We start from the raw sequence: 26,997 nt of genomic DNA, 5'->3' as shown, positions 1-26,997 counted from the left end.
TTTGGATCTGTGAGATTCAAAGAATGCTCCAGAATTTTCTTTTTAAGGAAATTGACTCCGATTTGGATACCATAAGTAAGTTTTGATTCAAAACTTTAAAAAAAACTTTATTTTTATTATTTTTAATGTTACTTTTTCTTTTTGTAGGGAAATCGGCACCTGAATCCCAATAGTAGATCTTTTATAAATAATGCACGATTTTTATAGGACTTTAGCTTCTATGGAATTTCTTATCTTTATTTGTTGTCTGTTGGAATCGAACCAACTGGAACCAATATCCAAACCATTAACAACATGTAAATTTTTAGTAAAGGTGGAATTTTAATTATTAGCATACAGTAAATTATTATTTTTTTTTTGTAAATACTTTTAATAAATGCTTTTAATAAATATGATAATGTTAGTTGTCACTTATCATTAAATAATTTGAATCAAAAAAAAAAAAAATTAAATTTTTTCTGTTAGAGCATTTTATAAACGCCAGTAAAATGCAACTTGATTTGATATTGACATTTCAATACACAAAATTAAACAATGGGGGACGAAGTCCCCCGCAAAACGCAATTTCTAGTTTTTATTAATATGGAAGATAGTAGAAATATACAAATAGCCAAAAATAGGTTTACTTATGGAACTGGCAAAGAACATAGATTTTTACATTTTACATATACACATTATTTTCAATATTGTGAAAGTCTTTTTACTTCATTTTTTTCTGGACCTCAAGTAGAAGTTCAAAATAATATTTTAAAAGCAAATTTTGGTCTATCAAATGAAGAAATACTCAGTTGGGAGAATAGAGCCACTCGCTATAAAATGACACCTCAAAGTTTTTCTTTTTTTTTACATGTTGCTATGTACTCTGCTTCTCAGAGTTTTAACACAGTATACTCTGGAATAAAAGAGCACAGTGAAGGAAGAAAGCAAATGTTACATTTAGTGAGAAAGCATGAGGAAAAGTCTAAAAAGGGCAAGAAGACTAAAAAAAATAAGAAGAAAAAACACCAATCTGAAGATTCCGATTCTGATGTGCTTACAGATGTAAGTACTAGTAGAATAATGAGAAATACTGATGATGATGATGATCAATTAGGTGTTGATCAAGATGTAATTATAAATCAGTCGATTGCAGATGCCTCTGGATCACAATCACATGTTGATCAACATATTGATATGGAAATCTCAACAGTACAACCTATTTCTGAACTGGATGTAATGCCTCAGCCGCAGCTTGTAAAACAACCAGTTGACAATTCATCTAATTTGACAAAATCTTCGAATAAAAAAAGAAGTCAAATAAAAATATTATTCAACAAGTTATTACAGGTCATAAACCAGATGATGATGGTACATCACGGATTAGAGATATATTGGTTTATGATGTTCCAGTATCCTTGACACCAGAAGAAATTCTGTAACAGTTAACTCTGTGGGGAAAGACTATCTCGTTACAAATGAAACAACAAAAGAAATACCAGACAGTTCATTTGAAGATAGAATTAACTTCCTTTCGTCTAGCCCAGTTCGAAGGTAATGATGGTCCGGTTTGGACTATGGATTTAGGGGATACCGGTTCAGTAGTTTCCAGCAAGGTGAATACTCAAAGAAAGAAAACAACGTGAGAAGTTTCAAGCTACAATTCAAAAAAATTCCAGATTCAATGACAATAGCAACCTTATGGAAAGACCATCACCCACATTCATTCCTTACTGTGATTAATGGTTTGAAAAGCTTTAAAATTGTACAAACAGCAAAAGGGGATTGTAAGCTTATTGGTTATTTTGAAAAGTGGGTTGATATGCATACAGCATTAGATAATCAATATGATTGGGAGCAACAGCACCTGTCTTGGAATCAACATGATCCTCCAATGCAATGAACAAGGTCATTTGGCAATAATACCAACAAGGATCAGAAAAGAACTTCAGGAAGTTGACAGACTGATAAAAGTCAAAAGAATTCTAAGAATTCTAAAAAGAAACCACAAGAAACAAAATCTGAGAAGCATAAAAAGCAGAAGAAAGATAAGTCCCATAAAACATCATGATCTAAGGTCTTAGCGGAAATTTTAGATGTTTTACGTAAATTAATTTAGGATATACTAGATTTTTTTAGGTTTTAGAATTGTTTTATGTTTTAGTTTTATTTTTTTTATAGAGAAATATCTTTGAGCTAGTCACCAAAGGATGTACGAATACCGGTAGGATATTTTATGCATGTGAAAGTATTTGGGCAGGCATGATGGTAGATAGTTCTTTTGAACACATATTCTTAAGTCACCAAGTTTTTTATTAGTTTTTATTCGATCTTGTATTTAAACTAGATTAGTTCAATTTTGTATATTTTTCTTTTATAATAAATTTTTCCTTTATTTAAAAAAAAAAAAAACATACTGAATTTCCATCGGATCATCATATAACATCAGAAATCATGTGTGCAAGAATTGCGTAACATTACATATCCGTAAAATCAATAACTTCTGCTGAAATATTGCAAGTATTATCATGTTTTGGAAGTTCTTTTATAAATTGATTGAGTAATCGAGAAGTATAACAAGCTTGTGGATGAATTGATTGGCTATTTCCAGCAAATAAGAAATTTGTTCTTCTATATTCTTCTGCTTTTTTAATCTGCTTCTTAATTTCTTCATCTTTATTAGAACAAAAGAGTCATTAAACAATTTTTCTATTTCAATAGCACTTGGTCTCTTATCTGGATCTGAATCCCAGCAATTTGTCATTAAATTGATATAAAATTTTGGTGCTTCTTGTTCATTTATTTCAGGTCTAATTCCATTACATATATTTAATGCTAGCACACTATCATATTTGTTATTTATTTTTGTTGACATCTTTTTTTACTTCATTTCACTTTATATTTTTGGTCATTATCGTAGTCAGTTCTTTTTTTCTTCTAGGCGTTTTTGGCGTCTGGTTCCTTAGATAAGGTTTGGCCTATCCCTTTTGTTTATAAATTTTATAGCGAAATTCCAGAATGTTTACAGCTTTATTCTGTATATGGCGGGATGAAAGTGATTCTTTTATAACAAATTCCTAATATTTCAATGTTTCTGTTGTTAAATGAAAATTTTTTAAAATTCTATGATTTTAGTGTTTCTAAATCAAGACTAATGTATCATTGTTAATAATTATATACTTGTATACTTTTGTAAAAAAAAAAGATATGTAAAATATAAAATTATTCAAATTTCAGTTATACAGTATAGTGTAATTAATAAATATTGTATGTTTGATAATTTAACTTTATTTTTTTAATACGTGAATGGAGTAGTTTACATTATCTATTTGCAATATCCTTGCTTACAAAGAAATTTTTGATGTTTTGTTTAAATTTCTTTTGATCTCGCACTTAAGTATAACTAAAGCCATTTATAATCTCATATAAATAAATCCTCTTCGCTGTGCTACAATGTATAAGCAAGTACTGTATACCAAATTAAAAATTGATTTTATACATAATAAGTTGCTCGTGCCCAAGTTTGTGAATATAAAAATAGTAAATATGTTAAAAATAGCAAACTTCGCAAATTGATATTGCCTTTAAAATTAATAATTTTGGAGAAATTTATGTTCAATACTTACATAAAGTTTTCCAATGTTGATTGAATATGACAATAAAAAAATGATTATCTGCAAATCAAATAATTTATATTTCGTGAATATTTTATTTTTTTACGAAATTAAGCGCCCAATATGAGAACCTTGTTTGCGTGGCTGGAATTATATAATAAAATGCAAAATAATAAGTTTCTTTCATATATAATTCACAGTGATCCATAAAATTATATACATATTCGTAAAATCTAATTTTTTTTCTTTAGATAATGAAATTCAATAATGACATGATAATATCTAACATGAAAAAAGAATTTTAAGTTTAAGAAGTTTGAAAAAAAGAAATTCCTCAGTTCATTATATGCTGAATGTAATGTATACTTACTTTAGTCAAATACCGAACCATTTCTAGGAAAATTCAAGGAAAACATGAGAGAAGCTGCAAAAAAAAGTGGTCTTAGTATGGTTAAAAATCATACTAATAATTCCTATGATAGGAGAAAAGTAAGCTAACCCTCCTCAAGGAAAGCCAGTTTCTCCTTAATGTCCCTCACTAGTCCGTTACTATCCATTATTACTATACTAAACTAAATAAAGACAAAAAAAAATACAAATAATGACAAATAACCTATACTAAACTAAATAAAAAAGCAAAGAAAAAAATACAAATAACTACAAATAACAAAAATAAAATACAACAAAAATACAACATATTATGGATAATCTGTGGTACCCCTAGTAAGGCGACAATTATCATAGAAAGTAAGTTGCTGGTTTTCAACTTACCACCAAAGCGAAGAAATTCAATATTATCAATATCCGTTCAAATTTATTTCCAATTTTTAAATTCGTTATACGCTGAATGTAAAGTCTAAATAAACTGTCAGAAAATATCCAAAAAAAATTATATTTCATTTATCAGAATATACCGACATTATCATCAATATATAAAAAATAAACTAGAAAACACTTTATACCATGATACTTATTTTTTTTAGCGAAAATATCAAAAATTTTAGTAAAGGTCTTAAACCCTTTTCTTTACGTCTTCCTTTAGGTATGTGGGTTGTTGTGTGTCGGTAGGTTTGTGTGTGGGTTTGTGCGTAGGTGGTGTATGTTTGTGTATTTCCTTGCTCTTTCCCTTCCCGATCGTAAATATTAAAAAGAAGTAAATAAGAATAAACTAAAAGACACTTTATATCATGATAATTTTGTTTTTTAGCAAAAATATCAAAATTTTAGGAGAGGTGATCGTAAATATTAAAAGGAAGTAAATATAATAAACTAAAAGACACTTTATATCATGATACTTTTTTTTTTTAGCGAAAATATCAAAAGTATTGAGAGAGGTGATCGTAAATATTAAAAACAAGTAAATAGAATAAATAAAAAATACTTTATACCATGATACTTTTTTTTAGCGAAAATTTCAAAAGTTTTGAGAGAGGTGATCGTAAATATTAAAAACAAGTAAATAGAATAAATAAAAATACTTTATACCATGATACTTTTTTTTTAGCGAAAATTTCAAAAGTTTTGAGAGAAGTGTTATAAATATTGAAAAGAAGTAAATAAGTAAGTATATTTTTAAAAAGAAGTTTGAAGTTTGAGAGAGCTTTTGAGGTATATTTATATCTTTTTAAAGCAAATACAAAAAAAAAAATAATAACCAGTATTGTGATTGCAATCTACTTCTTTATGGCAAGCTTTGGATGAGTCATTATGAAGAAAAAGATGGATGGATAGAATGATAGATAAATTAATTATTGAGTTTCAATTAAACTATTAAACTATTATTGTATTTACTGAGATAAAACATGTAAAACATGCATGATCTCGATATTGATCATCTTTATTGATATTTTCAACAACCAGATCAATGACGCAAACCACACATCGGACTTTATTAATTCTCAATTGCGAGTCAACAACAAGTTTCTTTAAAATATTAATAGTATAATGACTGATATAACAGAATTTAATGTCCTTCGATCAAACTATCAACAGAACCCAGAAATATATATATATAGGGTCAGGTGATGAAAAAATTTTTTTTGAGCTGTACGCATTTTTTCAGGGCCGGAATTATGATAATATCAGCCGGTTACTATAATAGGAATAAAAGTCTGACTGGCATTATCAAAAATTATTTAAAAAAGGAAAGATTTTCATGATTTTTTTTTTAGTTCAAAATACGCAAACTCAAACCTGACCCTTATATATATATTTCTGGCTATCAACTCTGATAAATTGGTACACGTTCTGGTTAACGAGATAATTCAAATCAAATACCATAATGTAGACACACGGTAAAGCACTAAAAAAAATATTTACAAATACTTAACGTTAATGAAATAAATTAATCCTGTTGCAACGCAACAGGCTACAGCTAGTAAATACTAAATTTATTGATTATATTCTTAAAATACAATGTAAAAAAAATTAGTTCTAGTTTGATGACATTTATTAATAGAATGATAAATCAAGAACTTGCAGTTATGATTACAGTTGAAGAGAAAAAGATACATGAACGTAAAATTTGAAATTTTATAAAAATTATGCACAATCCGCGTAAACAAGTCAAATAAAGAATCAAAATTTAATGTAATCAAACTTTTATTTGTAATTTTTCATAATAAATATTGGAAAAAAAATATAAAGTTTTAAAATATAACGTTAAATAAATTATATTATAATATTATTAAGTTAAAAAGATTCAAATAAAACAAATGAAAATCTATAAAATTTCTTAATTAACGTTAATTACCTAGCATAATTTTCCAAAAAGTTTGTTTAATTTCTAATAATTTCCATACATTATCTAACGCTAATAAATAATTCATTAGACGATTATCTAAAAAAAAAAAATATAAACCCATAATTTAACAATGGCATCTTCGATCTTATAAAATTACTTTTTGTTAAAAAAACGCAAAAAAATTTTTTTTCATTATTTATGCAATAGAACTTACCTTATAAATCTATTAATTTTTTAGAGAAATATGAAATAATCATATCGCTTATAAATAAGTTAAAGAGCAACTTGCATTATGAAAACTTGTTCTTCAATATAAATGATTCTATGATTGTAATTTATTGTGAATCTTTAAAAAATTTACATAATAGATTTCTCATAAGGATATAACACCAGAATTTTATTATAAAAACTTTATACAAATTGGCAAAAAAATTATTAAGAATTTAGATAATACTTTTATAATTTTGATTGTAAGAAATTGATCGTTACGACGTGGTATCAATGAAAACACATTAAATTGCTGTGTAATCAGTAATATGGCTAAAAATATTTTTTTTTCTTATTTACACAGTTTCAGTTACTACGTATGTAATACATGGATGAAGTAAAATGAGTTAAGAATTTTTTTGACTCGGAGTCAGAACCCGAGTAATTAGTTAATAGTTATCTTTTTTTTTAAAAAAAAAAAATTTTAACACGTATAGAAATAAATTTTGCAATAATACGAGTTTTTATTTATTTTATTTTTTTTAACAGAAATTTCATGAAACTTTGGTGCAACTAATAAGTTAACTCTTTTTTCACTAAATACTGTTTACCAGGTATTTATTATGTTCAAAAAATTATATTTTTAGATTAGTCAAAAAGGTTAATTTCTGAAACTAAATGGTTAGATAAAGAGTAGTTTTTTTGTAAGTAAAATTCTAATTCTGAGTGAGTTAGATTAAACAGTATAGCGATAGCTAGTTCATTAACTGGATTTCATTATTTTTTTTTTAACAGAAAATTTAATAAACGTTCCTTTTATAATGATATATATACATACATAGTACAGTCTGTATATGTTCATAAAGTTGTAAATTCTGAAATTGTAATATATACAGTATATTATACTTGTGCTTGTATTTGTTTATAGATGAAATATACAAAACTTCAATATACAGAACTTCAATATATTTAAGTCAACGTATATGTGATGATGACCAATAAGAAAAATTTGATTGGCCTTCAAATGATGGTGTGTGATCGTCTGATGACTCGGTTCTCAGAACGGTTTTTATGGTTAAAAGTAGTTTTAAGCCCAAGAGATCCAGAATCTTTTAAATTTAAGTTCAGTTCCAGAATCGACTCGAGTCGACTCATTTTTAACCGATTCCATGATATTTCCATCCCTAGTTGCAAACCTTGAAAATTCAGAATTCTGTATTGATTTTTACGTTGATAGTTCCCTATAAAAAAATTGGATACGTTTTTTATAAAGTTTTCATACGATTTTTTTCCTTAGAAATAACGTATCATAATAGGATACGGAAAAATGCACAATTCCGTATCACTAAAAATATGGTTTGGATACGGAATTTGCACGGGATTCATATGGAATTTACATGATTTGATCACTGATTTTATCACGAAATTTATACGATTTGGTCACTGAATTTACTATTTGTATTACAGTTTACTATAATTGTATTTTCATAAATCTAATTTTACTTTATTAAATTAAATAAAAAATAAAAAATAAACAAAATACAAATATATTATGAAAATTCCCTCCTTATTAAAACCACCTATTGCAACCAAAATTATCTATAAGTTCAGGTTCATTTGGAATCAAATAACCTAAAAAAACAAAAAAAAAAGAAACATAAGAACGTCTAACTTAATTGGAAACAAAACCCCCCCCTCATATAGTATCTGCAATCATCCAAGTCACCAAAGGTTAGCATTCCTACAAAAAAAGAAAGAGAACTCCAGAATGTCTGACCTACATAAAAGAAAAGAATTATGAAGTGTCTGATGAAAAAGAAACCAAAACAACAAAATAAATCCAAAACTGACCTATAAAAAAAGAAGACTCCAAAGCAACAAAACTGTAATAACCTATAAAAGAAAAGAATCTGAACCCAACTTACAAAAAAAAAAGAAAATTTGAACTGACCTAAAAAAAGAAAAAATCCTGAACCATCCTACAAAAAGGAAAGGACTCCCAAACTGATCTACAAAAAAGAAAAAAGAAAACTGAATCTTCTCACAAAAAAAAATCTGCTGGCCTATGAAATAAAAAAAGGGATAAATATAAATAAAAAAAGAAAAGGGAATAAAGAATAAATCAAAAAAAAATATTTTTTTAAAAAGAGGGGTAACGAAGTTAGGAAAGTTAAAAAAAATTTTTTTTTAAAGGGAGGATGTCAAAGTTAGAATAATAAAAAATTTTTTATAAAGAGGAAATAGAAATAATTTTTTAAAAAAAAAAGAAGAGTGGGAATAAAAGAATAAAATCAAAAATTTTTTTTTTAAGGGAGAGTGACGAAAAAAAAACTTTTTAAAGTGAGGTACGAAAAAAAAATTTTTTTTTAAAAGGGGGATGATGAAGAAAGAAGAAAATTTTAGAAAAAATAACAAAAATAAGACAAGAGATAAGAGAAAGGAAAGGAAAGACAGAAAGGAAGATCGGAAGATCAAACTCATCAAAGTAAAGGTTTATATAAAAAACAAAAAACGTATCATAAAAAATCAATAAACAATCACGTGATCTCGTGTAACGATACGGGATTTTTGTAAAATTATCTTCGTTTAAAAATTCCGTATACATTCCGCATGATTAATTTTTTCCGTATACATTAGTTTTTTTAAAAAATGTTCAAAAATGAATTGCTTATTAAATATACGGAATTTGTATACGTAATCTATAGAAACGTACATAAAATGTATACAAAACGTATCCTTTCCGTGTACATATTTCTTATAGGGGTTGCCACTAATTCTTGCTTAGCAATTATCATAATTGTAGCAATTCGTTTTATGATGACTTAACTGAAAATATCAAATTGAAATATATATCTTTGGCTTCTTTACGATTTCAGTTCAAAGCTAGAAAAGTTTATAGTGCATTTTAATTTTTTGGAAAATATTCTTATAATATGTTTGAGAATAATTAATGAATTTTAATAAAAGGTAGAGCTTAAATTTTCTTTAACGGATGTGTTATAAAAATAATAATAATAGTAATAATAGTTTTGCACGTTAAATAGGTTATTTTAATAGATAGGTTACTTTATTGATTAGGTGTTTTACGTCTTTATTATATTAAATTAGATTTGTACCAAATTTCTTACGATACTAATAAAGAGAATTACTAGAAAAAAAAAATAATAGTAACATAACATATTCGCCGATCTGCAGAAGGCATGTAATAATTTTAGATTTTTATATTTTTTTTTTGTGATTTTTTTTCTTGATATTCTCATTATTTAAAAAGATGGGTAAAAGGTCTATCAATATTGGAATAAAAAGACTATAATTATTAGTCAAAATAAGTATATTAAAAAGCTTTATGGTACGGATACCGCCAGTTATTCCACGGTTTATGAAAATCATCCCCGTGAAATAACTATTACATCATTCTGCAGATTGGGATCGGCGTGATTAACTAACCAATTTATATGATCTTCGCTCTAAAATATTTTTTTCCGGAATTTTTTTTCATTATCTACTGAAATTCTTCCGAACAAATTGTTTTATTAATTTGAATTCGTTTATTATTATTTAAATGGGTTTCATTCAAATTATTGGTGCCTTCTTCTTCATACTCATCATTATTCTATACAAGTCAGATAAGATATTTATAAAATGTTATAAAATTTGTTTTGAAAAACGGTCTAAGCAAAATTTTAAAAACTGGACTAGTGGTAATGATGATATTGATAAATTTATCCAAAATACTCAACTATTAGCTCATAGCGATGCAGAAAAAGCACTAGAATGGATACCTTATGATAGATTTCATAATATTAAGTACATTGAAAAAAACAAAGTATATAAAGCAAATTGGATTGATGGGTGCATAAATAAATGGGATGATAAAAATCAAAATTGGGAAAGAAAACATCAAAATATGGTTGTAATTTTAAAAAGTTTAAATATTTCAAATATTAGTGAATTAACACTTACAAATAAGGTATAATTGATACTATTATTTAATAAGATTTTTATTTTTGTTAATATCATATTCAAACATATCTATTTCATTTGTAGATTATCAGCTGCTATAAAGTTTATGGAATAACCCAAATTTTAGAAACAGAAAATTACATGGTGGTTTTAACATGTGAAAAATGTAATAATATATGTAATGCAATACATTTTCAACTAAATTTTGGAAATTGGACTAGTGGTAATAATATTATTGATGAATTTATTCAAAATTCTCAACTATTGTCACATAAAAACTATCAATTATCAAAAGCATTAGAATGGATACCTTATAACAAATTTTATGATATTAAATGTATTGCAAAAAATAGTAATAAAGTATATAGAGCAAATTGGATTGATGGATATATAAACCAATGGGATAATGAAGGTCAATGGGAAAGAAGGCATCAAAATATGTTTGTAATTCTAAAAAATTTAAGTGATCCAAAATATAATATATCAGAATTTGTAAACAAGGCAAGTTATTTTATCATTTTTTAAACAGTATACCTCTTATTAATTTATTATACTTATAGTTAACAATAGGGATAACTCAAAATCCAGATACAAAAAATTATATAATAGTTCAGAAAGATATATGTGAAGAATGTGGTTATATATGTAATGCAATACATTTTCAACAAAATTTCAAAAATTGGACAAGCGGTAATAATTATGTTGATAAATTTATCCAAGATACTCAACTATTAGAACATAATTATTTTGTATCATACAATGTGTTAGAATGGATACCCTATAATAAATTTTATATTAATAAGTGCATTGTAAAAGATAAAATATATAGAGCAAGTTGGATTGATGGATATATAAATAAATGGAATGTTGAAAATCAACATTGGAAAAGAAAACATCAAAATATGGTTGTAATTTTAAAAAGTTTAAATATTTCAAATATTAGTGAATTAACACTTACAAATAAGGTATAATTAATATTATTATTTAATAGGATTTTTAATTTTTATTAACATATTCAAACGTATCTATTTCATTTTAGACTATAGGTTGCTATAAAGTTTATGGAATAACCCGAGATTCAGAAACAGAAAATTACATGGTGGTTTTAACATCATGTGAAAAATGTAATGATGTATGTAATGCAATATACTTTCAATTAAATTTTGGAAATTGGACTAGTGGTAGTAATATTATTGATAAATTTATTCAAGATTCTCAACTATCATCACATAAAACCTATCAATTATCAAAAGCATTAGAATGGATACCTTATAACAAATTTGATGATATTAAATGTATTTCTAAAAGTAGTAATAAAGTATATAGAGCAAATTGGATTGATGGATATATAAACCAATGGGATAATGAAGGTCAAAATTGGGAAAGAAGGCATCAAAATATGCTTGTAATTTTAAAAAATTTAAGTACAAATCCAAAATCTATTGAATCAAAAATGAATAAGGTACTAAAATTATTTTTCCCCTAATGTAATTTATAAAATTTAATATTTACTAATATATTCAATGTTATTTATTTTAGTTGCAGATTATAGGATTTAATAATGTTTATGGGATAACCCAAGATTCAGAAACAGAAAATTACATGGTGGTTTTAACATGTGAAAAATGTAATGATGTATGTAATGCAATATACTTTCAATTAAATTTTGGAAATTGGACTAGTGGTAGTAATATTATTGATAAATTTATTCAAGATTCTCAACTGTCATCACATAAAACCTATCAATTATCAAAATCATTAGAATGGATACCTTATAACAAATTTTATGACATGAAATGTATTTCAACAAGCGGAAATAAAGTATATAGAGCAAATTGGATTGATGGATATATAAACCAATGGGATAATGAAGGTCAAAATTGGGAAAGAAGGCATCAAAATATGCTTGTAATTTTAAAAAATTTAAGTACAAATCCAAAATCTATTGAATCAAAAATGAATAAGGTACTAAAATTATTTTTCCCCTAATGTAATTTATAAAATTTAATATTTACTAATATATTCAATGTTATTTATTTTAGTTGCAGATTATAGGATTTAATAATGTTTATGGGATAACCCAAGATTCAGAAACAGAAAATTACATGGTGGTTTTAACATGTGAAAAATGTAATGATGTATGTAATGCAATATACTTTCAATTAAATTTTGGAAATTGGACTAGTGGTAGTAATATTATTGATAAATTTATTCAAAATTCTCAACTATCATCACATAAAATTTATCAATTATCAAAAGCATTAGAATGGATACCTTATAACAAATTTTATGATATTAAATGTATTTCAAAAAGTGGTAATAAAGTATATAGAGCAAATTGGATTGATGGATATATAAATAAATGGGACTATGCAAATCAAAATTGGGAAAGAAAAGGCCAAAATATATCTATGATTTTGAAAAGTTTAGATCATATTTTAAAAGTTAGTGAATTAAATAAGGTAATAATTAATATTATCATTCATTTATTAAAATATTTTGAATATTTTGATTATTGTTAGTATATTTAATATATCCATTTCATTTTAGACTATGGGTTGCTATAAAGTTTATGGAATAACCCAAGATCCAGAAACAGAAAATTACATGGTGGTTTTAACATGTAAAAAATGTAATGACATATGTAATGCAATATACTTTCAATTAAATTTTGGAAATTGGACTAGTGGTAATAATATTATTGATAAATTTATTCAAGATTCTCAACTGTCATCACATAAAACCTATCAATTATCAAAATCATTAGAATGGATACCTTATAACAAATTTTATGACATGAAATGTATTTCAACAAGCGGAAATAAAGTATATAGAGCAAATTGGATTGATGGATATATAAACCAATGGGATAATGAAGGTCAAAATTGGGAAAGAAGGCATCAAAATATGCTTGTAATTTTAAAAAATTTAAGTACAAATCCAAAATCTATTGAATCAAAAATGAATAAGGTACTAAAATTATTTTTCACCCAATGTAATTTATAAAATTTAATGTTTACTAATATATTCAATGTTATTTATTTTAGTTGCAGATTATAGGATTCGATAATGTTTATGGAATAACCCAAGATTCAGAAACAGAAAATTACATGGTGGTTTTAACATGCGAAAAATGTAATGATGTATGTAATTCAATATACTTTCAATTAAATTTTGGAAATTGGACTAGTGGTAATAATATTATTGATGAATTTATTCAAAATTCTCAACTATCATCGCATGAAACCTATCAATTATCAGAAGCATTAGAATGGATACCCTATGATAAATTTTATATTAAATGCATTGTAAAAGATAAAATATATAGAGCAAGTTGGATTGATGGATATATAAATGAATGGAATGATGAAAATCAAAATTGGAAAAGAAAAGACAAATATATTTATTTGATTTTGAAAAGTTTAAATGTTTTAAAAGTTAGCGAATTAAATAAGGTATAATTAGTACTATTATTTAATAAAATATTTTTTTGTTATTATATTCAATACATCTATTTTATTTGTAGACTATAGGTTCCTATAAAGTTTATGGAATAACCCAAGATCCAGAAACAGAAAAATACATGGTAGTTTTAACATGTAAGCAATGTAATAATATATGTAACGCAATACACTTTCAACTAAATTTTGGAAATTGGACTAGTGGTAATAATATTATTGATGAATTTATTCAAAATTCTCAACTATCATCGCATGAAACCTATCAATTATCAGAAGCATTAGAATGGATACCCTATGATAAATTTTATATTAAATGCATTGTAAAAGATAAAATATATAGAGCAAGTTGGATTGATGGATATATAAATGAATGGAATGATGAAAATCAAAATTGGAAAAGAAAAGACAAATATATTTATTTGATTTTGAAAAGTTTAAATGTTTTAAAAGTTAGCGAATTAAATAAGGTATAATTAATACTATTATTTAATAAAATATTTTTTGTTATTATATTCAATACATCTATTTTATTTGTAGACTATAGGTTCCTATAAAGTTTATGGAATAACCCAAGATCCAGAAACAGAAAAATACATGGTAGTTTTAACATGTAAGCAATGTAATAATATATGTAATGCAATACACTTTCAACTAAATTTTGGAAATTGGACTAGTGGTAATAATATTATTGATGAATTTATTCAAAATTCTCAACTATTACATAAAACCTATCAATTATCAAAAGTATTAGAATGGATACCTTATGACAAATTTTATAATATTGAATGTATTGCAAAGAATAGTGATAAAGTATATAGAGCAAATTGGATTGATGGATATATAAACCAATGGGATAATAAAGGTCAATGGGAAAGAAAGCATCAAAATATGTTTGTAATTTTAAAAAATTTAAGTACAGATCCAAAATCTATTGAATCAAAATTTATAATGAATAAGGTATTAAAATTATTTTTCATTTAGTATAATTTATAAAATTTTATTTTTACTAATATATTTCAGTGTTATTTTATTTTAGTTGCAGATTATAGGATTTGATAATAAAGTTTATGGGATAACCCAAGATCCAGAAACACAAAATTATATGCTTGTTCTGAAAGATATATGTGAAAAATGTAAAAAAGTATGCAATGCAATACATTTTCAACGAAGTTTCAAAAATTGGACTAGTGGTAATAATGATATTGATGAATTTATTCAGACTACTCAGCTATTGTCACATAATACCTATCAGATATCAAAAACATTAGAATGGATTTCTTATGATAAATTTTATAACATTAAATGTACTACAAAAGTATGCGCAGATCTGCAACTTCAAAATTTTTCTGATAAATTATATAGAGCTAATTGGATTGATGGATATATAAATATATGGGATGATAAAAATCAAAATTGGAAAAGAAAAAATCAAGATATGATTGTAACTTTGAGAAGCTTTAATAGTTCAGAAAACGTTTTGTTAAAATTTATTAATGAGGTATGAATTTATTATTTTTATTATTAATGAAATTCTGAAAATTTTTATTTTCGTTAATATTTTATTTTTATAGTTTATAGGTTTTCATGAAGTTTATGGGATAACTAAGGATCCGGAGACAAAAAATTATATAGTAGCTTATAGTGAAGAATGTAAAAAATATAAGCATGTGTGTAATGCATTACATTTTCAACAAAATTTCAATAATTGGACAAGTGGTAATAATGATATTGATGGATTTATTCAAGATATTCAGCTATCAGACCATAGTTATAATGCATGCCATGCGTTGGAATGGATACCTTACAATAAATTTCATGATATTACTTATATTGCAAAAGGTGGATTTGGTAAAGTGTATAAAGCAAATTGGATTGATGGATGTATAGATAAATGGGATAATAAAAATCAAAATTGGAGAAGAAGGAATAAAAATATGTTGGTGGCATTAAAATGTTTGAATAATTCAAAAAATGTTACATTAGAGTTTATGAATGAGGTAACTAATTTTATTATTTGAAAAGTTGCAAATATTTAATTTTGCTAATATATATACATTTATTTTAGATTACATCACACTGTAAAGTAAATTTGGGTAGGTGTATTGTTAAACTTTATGGAATAACTCAAGATCCAGAAACAGAAAATTATGCTATGGTTTTAGATTTTGCAGAGGATGGAGATTTACGAAATTATTTAAATAAAAATCATAACAAATTATATCTTAATGATAAAATTAATTATTTACTTAGCATTGCACGAGGGCTTGCAGATATTCATAAAAACGAATTAATTCATCGAGATTTACATATTGGCAATATACTAAGGTTCAAAGATCTCACTTGTATAACCGACATGGGATTATGTAAACCTGCAGATTACAATCCATCAGAAAATGCAAAAAAGAGTACATATGGTATTTTACCTTATATTTCTCCTGAAATTTTACGAGGACAAAATTATACCAAAGCCTCAGATATTTATAGTTTTGGTATTATTATGTATGAAGTAATTTCTGAATTACCTCCATATCATGATGTAAGTCATGATCATAATTTAGCAATAAGAATTTGTAAAGGACTCAGGCCAAGGTTTTATATCAAAGTACCACAATTAATTGTCCATTTAATTAAAAGATGCTTAGATTCAAATCCGTTAACTCGACCAGAAGCAGAAGAAATCAAAAAAATTTTAAATCAATGGTCTAATGAATTATTTAATAAATTGAAAAATCATGAAATACAAATACAAATTAGAGAAGCAGAAAATATCAATAAGAATTTGGCGGTCAGTAGTGCACCTTCAACCAGCTTAGGATTATCATATAAATCACGTTCAGAAGATATTTATACCAGTAGATTGCTTAATTTTAATAATCTTCCTGAACCAAAAAATACTGTCGATTATTATGATAATCAGAACGATGATATAATTAGCATGGAATCTTCAGGTAATGGTTAATAAAAAGTATTTAAATTAGTTGTAAATTATTAATGAAAACTTTATTTATTAATTAGTGTCGTTATCTTTGCAAATTGATATTTCTCAACTAAACATTTAATAAAGATGGTAAATTTTAAACTTACATTTATTATAGCACTGTTTATTAAGAATAGTCAGTTTATTTGTTTGTTTATTTTTATTATTTAAATCGTAAGTAATTCTGTAATGATTTTATATCTTTGAATTTTTCCGTCAATATAGTTTAAAATTACATATATCGTAGTTTTTTTGTGAGGTTCTAAAAAAAATATAGTTTACAAATTTACACCTCGATAATTATTCCAATAGGATTGATTGATTAAGAATGACATTAAGTAGGATTTTGAATTGTGAAGATATTATAATTTAGTTTATTTATATTGTTTATTTTATATATATTTTCTGAGTTTATTAATTAAATAAAAAATTTATAAAACTAGATAGATTTGATAATGAGGAGTAATTTTTGTGTTATTCAATAACTAATTGAGATGCAACTTTTTTTAGTAGATGTAAAGAATTTCACGGTATTAATTTTCTAGTTGCTTTAATATGTTTAATATGTGAATTACAGTGAAAAATAAATAACTCTTTGCGTCAGGATCTCAGATGATACTGTAACTGACGTGCGTCACATGTCACATAGGATTTAAGATTAAGGTATAATTAGTCATTGAATTTTATAATTTTTCTTGTTATTAATAAATTTATTTATCACATTAAAATATTGTTTGGAATCAAATAAGTATCAAGTTTCAGTCAATTATTTTAATAGACAAAATGCCAAAAAATCTCCTAAAGAACAGGACCCACCCAGTCACGTGAAGAAACCAAATTTCTGTTAAAGTTTTACGTTAAAAAACAAGATGTAAAATTTATTTATTGAGTATCGCGTCAAATTATTTATAAAATTTCCATAAAAGAATACATTTAATGAAATATTAATCAATTCTCCTAAAAATATTATTATTTATTCTATATTATTCCTTTTAGTTTTTTCTTGTAATTTTCGGTTTTTACAAGTTACAAGTTTTACTATCTGATGATAAGATCGGCATAAAAAAAATTTCAAGTGGACCATTGCACAACATTACACAACATTACACAATTAAATCAATTTATCCCTTTAGTTCTGATTCTGTAATACAGTTATTTGCTATTAACTTTATATGTATAACAAAGAATTCTTAACCACACATATAATTGTACTAGTTTAAAAATAAAACGAACGATAAAATATACACAAATAAAAGTTTGTGATTATTTATTGCCATAATACTATAATATTTTACCTACATGCAGGAAATTTGTCTTGTAAAAAAAAAAAAATAATAAAACTACAAAAGCAAGACACATGTCTTTGGTATAAAATTTTACGCCTTTTACAATGTACAAACCCGTACCACAGACTCGTGTAGTACGATTTTTTTTTTGTAACGATCATTGAGTTGCACAACTAACTTTGATAAATTTATTTGACTCCATTCTGAGAAACTTTTTCTAAATTAATTTTTAAAAGTTTGAAGCTTCTACAATATAATTCATTATGTCCTATAATGATAAAATTTATTTTGCAATTGAGGGAGCATTTGCATTAATAGATTATAACATTTACAATGATATACATAAACAATTTGAATTTAAAAAACAAACAGTTCTTGCAGATGAATCACTTACAGAAAATGAGAAATCTGAAGCAATAACAATATTAACTAAAACTTATGATGATGAAAAAATTACGTTTAATGAAGGAACAAAAAGAATTTGTGAAAATTGTAACCAAGAATGTTTAGCTACATTATTTTGTGAACTTTGTGTTCGAAATTATTTAAAAGCAAATTTTTCAAATTGGACATCTGGAAATGTTGATATTGATAATTTATTACAAGAGTGTCAAATGAAAACACTGGCACCAAATAGGATACCAGAATGGATTCCATATGATAATTTAAAAAATATCAAATATCTAACAAAAGGTGGATGCTCTGAAATCTATACAGCAGATTGGATTAATGGAAAATATAAAGAATGGGATTCTAAAAAACAACAATTAAAAAGATTTGGAGAACATGTTGTAGTGCTTAAAATACTAGTAAATGTTGAAAATGCAAATCAAAATTGGTTTGATGAGGTTTGTAATTTAAAGTATTTAAAAAATTATTAATATTATAAGTTATATTAATATTTTATTTTTATAGGCAAAATCACATTTAAATATGAGCAATAAATGGACCGAAATCGTCCAATGTTTTGGTTTAACACAAGATCCATCAAATGGAAATTATATGCTTGTAATGTATGAAATGGATATAGATTTAAGAAAATATTTACAACAAAATCATAATAAACTTACATGGAAAGAAAGAATTCAAATTGCTGAGAATATAATTTTTTCACTTATAAGAATTCATGAAGAGAATGCGATTCATAGAGATTTGCATTCTGGAAATTTATTACTTAAAAATTTTGGACTTAATATTAGTGATCTTGGGTTTTGTGGACCTGCGGATAAACCATTAAAAAGTATATATGGAAATCTTCCTTATATGGCACCTGAGGTTATTATTGGAAAAGTACAGACTCATAAATCTGATATTTATAGTGTTGCAATGCTTATGTGGGAAATTTCATCTGGACAACCACCATTTATTAATTATGAACATAATTATGATCTTGCAATGAATATTGTTAATGGTATAAGACCAAAAATTGTACCAGGAACTCCTTTAGAATATAAAAATTTAATGAAACAATGCTGGGATGCTGATCCATTTAAAAGACCCGATGTTGCTGCACTTTGGAAGAAAATAAAAGAAATCAATTTATTTTATCAAAATAAATCAAATGAATCATTAACTCAACCAGAAGTAAATAATAATTTAGAATGGAAAAGTATAGAAAATTATACAAGTAGTAGTAGTAGTTTATCTGCAAGTAAACTTCATCAATTTGACAATCTTCCTGAACCCAGAAATGCAACAGAAGGTATTATATTTATTATAATGAATTGTTTTGTTAAATATTTAGAAAAAGTATTAAGATACTAAATATTAATCAATGATGCTTTATTATATAAACAATAGAAGAACTAGAAGGTATAAATTTAAATTTATTTATAGTATTTATTTAAAATAATTAATAATTGTGTTTGTTTCGTGGACATTTTAGCATTTTATAGTAAATCATATGACTTATCTATTCCTGATAATAGTAAGTATTATTGGATTTCTGTAAAATAAACATTATATTTATCTATTTTAACTTTTTTTTAGTTGATGAATTTGATAAATCGGGTATTCAGAAGAATAGTACGTCAAAATTATTTGTTTTACGATAATCAAAATATTCAATGATTAATTTTATACTAAATTATATAATATAGTTGATAGTAAGAAGTTATCCAAAATATTTAAAAGGAATTCAAAGAATGGCAAGTAAAATAATAATTATTATATTGATCTAAAATTTATTTAATATTAAAAACATAATTTTATTTAAATTTTTTAAGATATTCAAAATGATTATAAAGGAGAAACAATGCAACAAAAAGTGAAGAAAAATAATATTAACGTTGATGGTATGTAAGATTATCTAAACTATATAATTTCAATAATTAATTTTAAGTTGTTTTTTCTTTTGTTTTTATAGATGAGGATGAAATATACTATAATAATCCAAATTTTCATTTGGAAGAACAAAATGAATTTGAACTTCCTGATGGTAATTAAACATTTTTTCTTATTTAAAAGTTAAAATAAAATTTCAGCATTTTTTTTTTTAACTCGATTTTTTTTATTATATATTTAGATATTTAATACATATAAATTATTTCAATTAAATAATAACAATATTATTATTATATCAATAATATTTCTTATCATTATTATAAAATTATTTAAACACTAAGTCTAGAGTAGAAAGAAGAGATTTCTTTCAAAATTCTTAGCTTGCAATTTAAATAATTATTTTCACATTATATTTTACTAATAAATTATTGTATAAATTATCAAATTACATATTATGATTTGTAGAATTTCAAAATTTGGAAAGCTTGACAAATGAAATGTAAAGTGAAGTGAAATTGTTAATAAATAACAAAGCACGCGTCGCCCAATCATTGCTAAAATAGTAAATATGGTTACTCAAAACACAGTATTGATTTAGAGATCACTTTAATTGATCACATGTAACCGATAATGTGATTAAGGATCATGATCAAGGCAAATGTTATCAATTTATTAGAATTTTAGAATTTGGAATTGTAATATTTCATATTTCTAATAATTCTGGCCATAATTAATGATTTCGGTTAGAATTGAATTTCAAGAATTTTTGATAACTTTGGTCAAATATTTAAATGCGAGTTTTGTCTTTTATTTTCAGGCATATGTAAACTAAATATAAACAATGTATTTACTATTTAATGTAGTAATCTTAAAATATTATCATCAAGATTTTAATATATGAAGAAACATGTGTAAATGTAGTATTGGGAATGGTAAGTTATTATCGAGTCTTTTTTTGTCAATATACTATTTTTTTTTTCATTAATTTCAATATGTTATAGCCTTTTATTTTGAATACTGTAAACGTCGAATATGCTGAAAATATAAATTATTAAATATTAATTCAGTATATCAATCATTTATTTCATTTTTAGTTATTTTCTTTACTATTATCATAAAAAAAAAAATTATTAAAGTATTGATCGAAATACTACTAAACAAACACGTTTAATTTGTTGATATCAATATACGTATTAGAGCATAATCTAAGCTTATATTAAAAGTGCTGCGCGAGTACTTATCATGGAGCAGCATCATCATTAAATATATAGTTTATATATGTACTGTAGGTCAAAGTCAGATAAATTAATTTAGGTTTTTTAAACTGTAAATATGAATGTTGATGAATCCAGAAAATTACCCGTTATCTTGAAGGCGGATTATCCGTCGGATCGCATCTCTAGCGTTATCTATCAATATAATGTTAAACTTGATTTAATAATTTTATTTTATCAAATAAGGCTTTTATAAAAATTCAACAAAGTTTTTCTTAGTTAATAAAGTTTTTTCATTTATTTGGAATTTATTTACAACTATTACTATAACAAATAATCATCAAAATCTATATAGAAATTGATATAAAATAAAATTCAATTACCTATATGTAATAATAATAACAACATTTATCATAAACCTTAATTCAAAGAATTAGAATTATCTTTTCAAAATTGTATACTAATATCTGATATGACTTATTTTAGAAATATTCTCAATTATTAATAAAATTTTGTTCTAGTTCCTTTATTTATTAAGAAATTTTGACTTCTTTAAGCATATTCCTTCAAAAAAATTCATATTGGAACAGGTATTTATTTAATTTTATTCTAAATTTTAGATATGTAAAAATGTTTAACGTTTATACAATTTACTATGTTTTTTCTCCCTATTATTTACATATTTTTACAGAAAATTAGTTGATTATAATATTTTAGGTTAATAATAATATTATTTGAGATAAGCAAAATAAATGTTATTTATTTGAGAAATTCAATTGCTATAAGTGTAAATTATGTAAACGTTTCAGTTAGCGCAATGAATTACTTATTCTACCAAAATTGCCTGTCCAACCCACATAATCAATATTTTAATAGATAATTGAGCATTCTTTTACCATGGTTGATCTCGTATAACATTTAACTTTGAAAAAAAATAAAAACATTAAAACATTCGCGAAAAATTCAAAGAATCTTAATATTTAAGTAACTTTATAGTAAATAAAATCAATAGAAATAAAATAAATTTTTTAAGTTTTAAATAGTAGTTTTATTATATTTTTATTGAATAATACTGTAAACAATACAGAAAAAATTTTTACTTTTATATATATTTATGAAATAAAAATTTTTTTTTTGCTTTATATGTGGAAACCCAGGATGTGATCTATTCCGTGTTTGTTATCGTTAATATATTGGTCTAAAACTTTCAGTAATAAAAAATTTAGATAAGCAGGACAATTAGAATCACAATTTTTACAAGGACATACTCCATATCTATTAATCCTACGTCTCAACTTATTCGAAAAAATTGCTTTAAGTTTATATTTTAAGATTATTATTAAAAATGTACATAATAATTTTAAGAGAAGAATTTTTGGTAGAAAAACAAAAATATTTCCGGGATACAATATAATGAGTTACATTTTAAGATTTTATTGTTTCCTATTTAAATTGGCATTAACCTTAATTGGTAATAGCGAGTAAAATTTTATCCGTGTGTAACGTACAAAATTTAGTCAGTAGGTTATATTAATTTTCCTATTTGATCCGATGTAGAATTAGCTGTAATAATGGCGGAAGACACGGGTCCGGATGATTACAAATGATTACAAATCAAAAAACTCCAGATGTTGATCAATTGGAACTTGGTTCACCAGCCAGAATCAATGGCGAAATTATTATAGCGGATTTGACTCTTGATGATCGACATTGAGCCATTTGCCATTTCCGCCCATATATTTTGGTCAAAGTTAGCGGCAAGTTTTTAACTGTTTAAATTTCGGAAAACCATTGATATTTGATAGACCCACGAACAGACAAATTTTCTTGAAAAGATTAATAACCGATTTATAGTCATACCAAACCCGAATGGTTTAAAACTCGAGGTTCACTTACTAGATCGGCATCTTGAAAATAATATTAATATTGAATTTAGTTTGACTTATTTGTGAAATGCAAAATGTTAAGTCGCAAAAAGTATTACTCAGAAACAAATGATTTAAAACAATTGTCCATTTTTTAAATTAGTTTTATTAATATTAATTTATTATGGCGTTTCGTAGACTAGCAGTCAAACTTAGTATTTTGTAATGATATAATACAAGTAAAGAAATTAAAACGTGCTCATGATAATATTACATTTTTTTATTTATATTTCATGAGAATGAATTATAAACTTTATCAATTGTAATTTTTTCTCGCTCAATATATGAATTTTTACCTAAAAGTTAGAATGAAGTAAAATGTTAAAATTAACTATTTTTAATAAAAGATTTTTTTTTTTTTCAAGGAGACTTTGTCTTTATCTAAAATTGAAAAAATTCAGGCGTATTTATTTTATTAGGTAAAATAAAGGTTCAAAGAAAATTTAACCAAGTTAGGCATCACATAATGGCTCAAGTGCTCGATCTGCCATTAACAATTTGTCTCCAAACCTGAATTTAAAACTTATTTTTTTTAATCAAAGGAAAGAATAAATAATACTTTTATATAATACATATCAAATTGATGATTTACATAAGAAGTTAACTTTAAATAGTTGAAACTAGCATCTTAAACCTAATACGTGGAGAAAAGGTATTTTTTAAAAAATTTCTAGTAGAATAATGTATTGATTGAAATAATCAAAAAAAGAACGCCTAATTTCTAATGAAGAATAACTCATGATGCAAATAATTTTTATTAACAAGGACGCCACCCGCATCAAAGATACTCTAGTGTTTTTACCGGCTAAAAAGTTTGAAGAGGTATTAATGAAAACCTATAATATTTTAATCTGATTTATCTTTCTATTAGTAATTAATGTTTGATGCTATAATAATAAATTTTGGGAACTCATTACTTTGTTGAAATTTTATTTCATTATGGTAAAATTTTTGATCTGAATTTTTAAAGCACCTTCAGAAAAAAAAATTCATATATCAAAATTGATCTCTTCAGTAACATAATCTGTGATAAAATATTATAATTAAAATTAGTAAATTGGCAAAAAACAAAAAAAAAATAGTGTAAACAATTATTTGGTATTTGCTTACCATCATCTTTAGAATCACCAAAACTTGTATCGTTATCAATATCCAATTCAATTTCTTTTGTTAAATAGTCTAACAAATAAAAGAAATATTAGTATGTAAAAAAAATCATGATATAATTAGAAAATAGATAATGCTAAGTTTTATTGTACCATTATCATTTATAGTTAAATTATCTTCAAATTTGTTATTACTAATTTCTGAATCAATACTTTCTAAACTTCTTGTAGACTCTGCAGATTTTATCATCTCACTCAAGGATCTACTTTTATAGATGGCACCCGGATTAATTGATTTTACAGGTCCAATATCTGGTGATTTTACAATTTTAGTAATGCCATCACAATAATACTCTGGTTCATTGTTTTTCATAATCACAATTTTTTTACGTAATTCTGTTGCTGTAGGTCTTTTATTTGGATCAGAATGCCAACACCTTTGCATTAATTCAACATAACCTTCAGGTGCATTTGTGACAATTGGAGGACGAAAACCATCACAAATCTTAATAATTAGATCTGTATCATGATCATGATCCCAGAAAGGTCTTCTACCAGTCATTAATTCCCACATAATCATACCAAAACCATATATATCTGAAGCTATAGTATAATTTTGTCTCTTAAGTATTTCTGGAGCAATATAAGGAATAATGCCATAAATCTCTTCATCATGTCCCATTGCAGATTTACTTATTCCTAAATCACATAGAGTTGAACTGAAATCATTTGAAATCAAAATATTTCCACTATGATAGTCTCTATGAATGATATTTACATTATGTACCATTTCAAGTTTATAAATTGTGCTTTCTAAAATAAGTAACTTTTGATACCATAATAAAAGGCTAAAATGTTTAGCTATTTCACGTGTTAGATTATTTCCTTCATAATAATCCGTAACTATCACAAAATTTTGAGTTATAGGATTTTTAGTGATACCATAATGATTACTTATATCATGATAATGATTAAAGTCATAGTAACTATCTGTATATTCATACATGATTGATGAATTTTGATGTCTTATAGCAAAATCATAAAATATCTTAAGCTAAAATAAAAATTAAATTAATTACTTATTAGAGAAATAAAAATATAATTTAATAATAATATCTTACCTCATTTAATTCTTCTGGAGTGATATTTTTAGAATTATTAAGTTCCTTGAGAGCGACCATCATTTTACCTTTACGACGATACGCTTGTTTTTTATAATTCCAACTAGCTATTGGGCCATCAATCCAAGTGGCTTTATAAACTTTACTAAAACCTCCTTCAGCAATAAATTCTATATCATTGAATCTATTATAAGGAACGAATTCCATTTTAAAGGTTGCATCAGTTGCATCCCAATTAATTCGTGTATACCTTATAAAATCATCAACAGCTTCATTTCCACTTGATATAAGTACCGTTTTTGCTTTATAACATAGATGACAACATTGATGACTTTCATCCCAATGTTTTCTTTTTTTATTACACTCATTACATAATTTGAATATTGGCTTTAATATATTATGTGTTTTATGAATTAAAGATTTATTGTTTGATGCATTTCTTAATCTATATTTAATTGAGTTTTCCATTATCACTTATATTAATATAGTTTGTTTGGAGAATAAAAATCGGATTTTTGGAATTTGGAATTTTTTTATTGAGAAGAATTATGCAAATCATCGTATGATTTTCCAAAATGGATAAATAGTTTGATCGGGTGACCTAACACAAAATTTTTCGTCATGTGATGATAACGTCTGTTCCTTTATTATTATTATTTTTATTCATTTGATCATAATGTAATGCTGCTGACAAAATATACATTACATTTTTTTATTCGAATTACTACTAACCAATCCACTTATCAATTTTAAGTAAGGAACTGATCAAAATGGAATGATTTTTTTATTTATTTCATTTCATAAGTTACTAATCGACCCATTTTTTTCTTCATTGCTATTTTAGGTTCAGATTTGTAGCTTCAGAATAGAAGGTGCCAATCAAAATGGAATAATACGATAGGTGGCTAACCTTTTTTATTATTTTTTTTCATTTTGAATATTGCTATTCAATCAATACCCTCCTTTTCTTTATCTGTTATGGACTTGATGTAATGTACTGATTGAATGGGAAAAATCTTATACTGCATTATGTTAGTAAATGATGTAATTTTTATTTATTTATTTAACTAATTACTAATTATTAATGAAATATTTATTTATATAGCTAAATAAGAACTTTT

The 26,997-nt window shown here is 24.9% G+C and overlaps 5 protein-coding genes across 5 annotated transcripts; 3 read left to right on the top strand and 2 right to left on the bottom strand.

The window, feature by feature from the left end:
• Nucleotides 1-582: 582 nt before the first annotated feature.
• OCT59_011548 (uncharacterized protein) lies at nucleotides 583-1,418 on the top strand (the record flags this gene model as incomplete). The annotated part of the gene is made up of 2 exons (XM_066133816.1): nucleotides 583-1,212; nucleotides 1,290-1,418. The coding sequence occupies 2 exons, from the start codon at nucleotides 583-585 to the stop codon at nucleotides 1,416-1,418; spliced, it is 759 nt and encodes a 252-aa protein (XP_065989138.1).
• A 1,103-nt stretch (nucleotides 1,419-2,521) lies between these two features.
• OCT59_011547 (uncharacterized protein) lies at nucleotides 2,522-2,851 on the bottom strand (the record flags this gene model as incomplete). Its single annotated transcript, XM_066133814.1, has 1 exon — nucleotides 2,522-2,851. The coding sequence occupies one exon, from the start codon at nucleotides 2,849-2,851 to the stop codon at nucleotides 2,522-2,524; it is 330 nt and encodes a 109-aa protein (XP_065989137.1).
• Nucleotides 2,852-16,461: 13,610 nt separating this feature from the next.
• Nucleotides 16,462-17,023, top strand: OCT59_011546 (uncharacterized protein; the record flags this gene model as incomplete). The annotated part of the gene is made up of 2 exons (XM_025317827.2): nucleotides 16,462-16,912; nucleotides 16,980-17,023. 2 exons carry the CDS (start codon nucleotides 16,462-16,464, stop codon nucleotides 17,021-17,023), a joined length of 495 nt encoding a protein of 164 aa, XP_025177509.1.
• Nucleotides 17,024-20,004: 2,981 nt separating this feature from the next.
• Nucleotides 20,005-20,759, top strand: OCT59_011545 (uncharacterized protein; the record flags this gene model as incomplete). Its single annotated transcript, XM_066133813.1, has 7 exons — nucleotides 20,005-20,039; nucleotides 20,123-20,154; nucleotides 20,217-20,252; nucleotides 20,327-20,374; nucleotides 20,453-20,521; nucleotides 20,593-20,664; nucleotides 20,752-20,759. 7 exons carry the CDS (start codon nucleotides 20,005-20,007, stop codon nucleotides 20,757-20,759), a joined length of 300 nt encoding a protein of 99 aa, XP_065989136.1.
• Nucleotides 20,760-24,638: 3,879 nt separating this feature from the next.
• Nucleotides 24,639-26,344, bottom strand: OCT59_011544 (uncharacterized protein; the record flags this gene model as incomplete). The annotated part of the gene is made up of 4 exons (XM_025331137.2): nucleotides 24,639-24,673; nucleotides 24,760-24,828; nucleotides 24,909-25,809; nucleotides 25,877-26,344. The coding sequence occupies 4 exons, from the start codon at nucleotides 26,342-26,344 to the stop codon at nucleotides 24,639-24,641; spliced, it is 1,473 nt and encodes a 490-aa protein (XP_025177511.2).
• Nucleotides 26,345-26,997: the final 653 nt, after the last annotated feature.

This window comes from Rhizophagus irregularis, chromosome 2, assembly GCF_026210795.1.
Source record: "Rhizophagus irregularis chromosome 2, complete sequence".
Classification (NCBI taxonomy): domain Eukaryota; kingdom Fungi; phylum Glomeromycota; class Glomeromycetes; order Glomerales; family Glomeraceae; genus Rhizophagus; species Rhizophagus irregularis.
The sequence above is the reverse complement of the archived record's forward strand: the minus strand, read 5'-3'. Positions and strand labels throughout refer to the sequence as shown.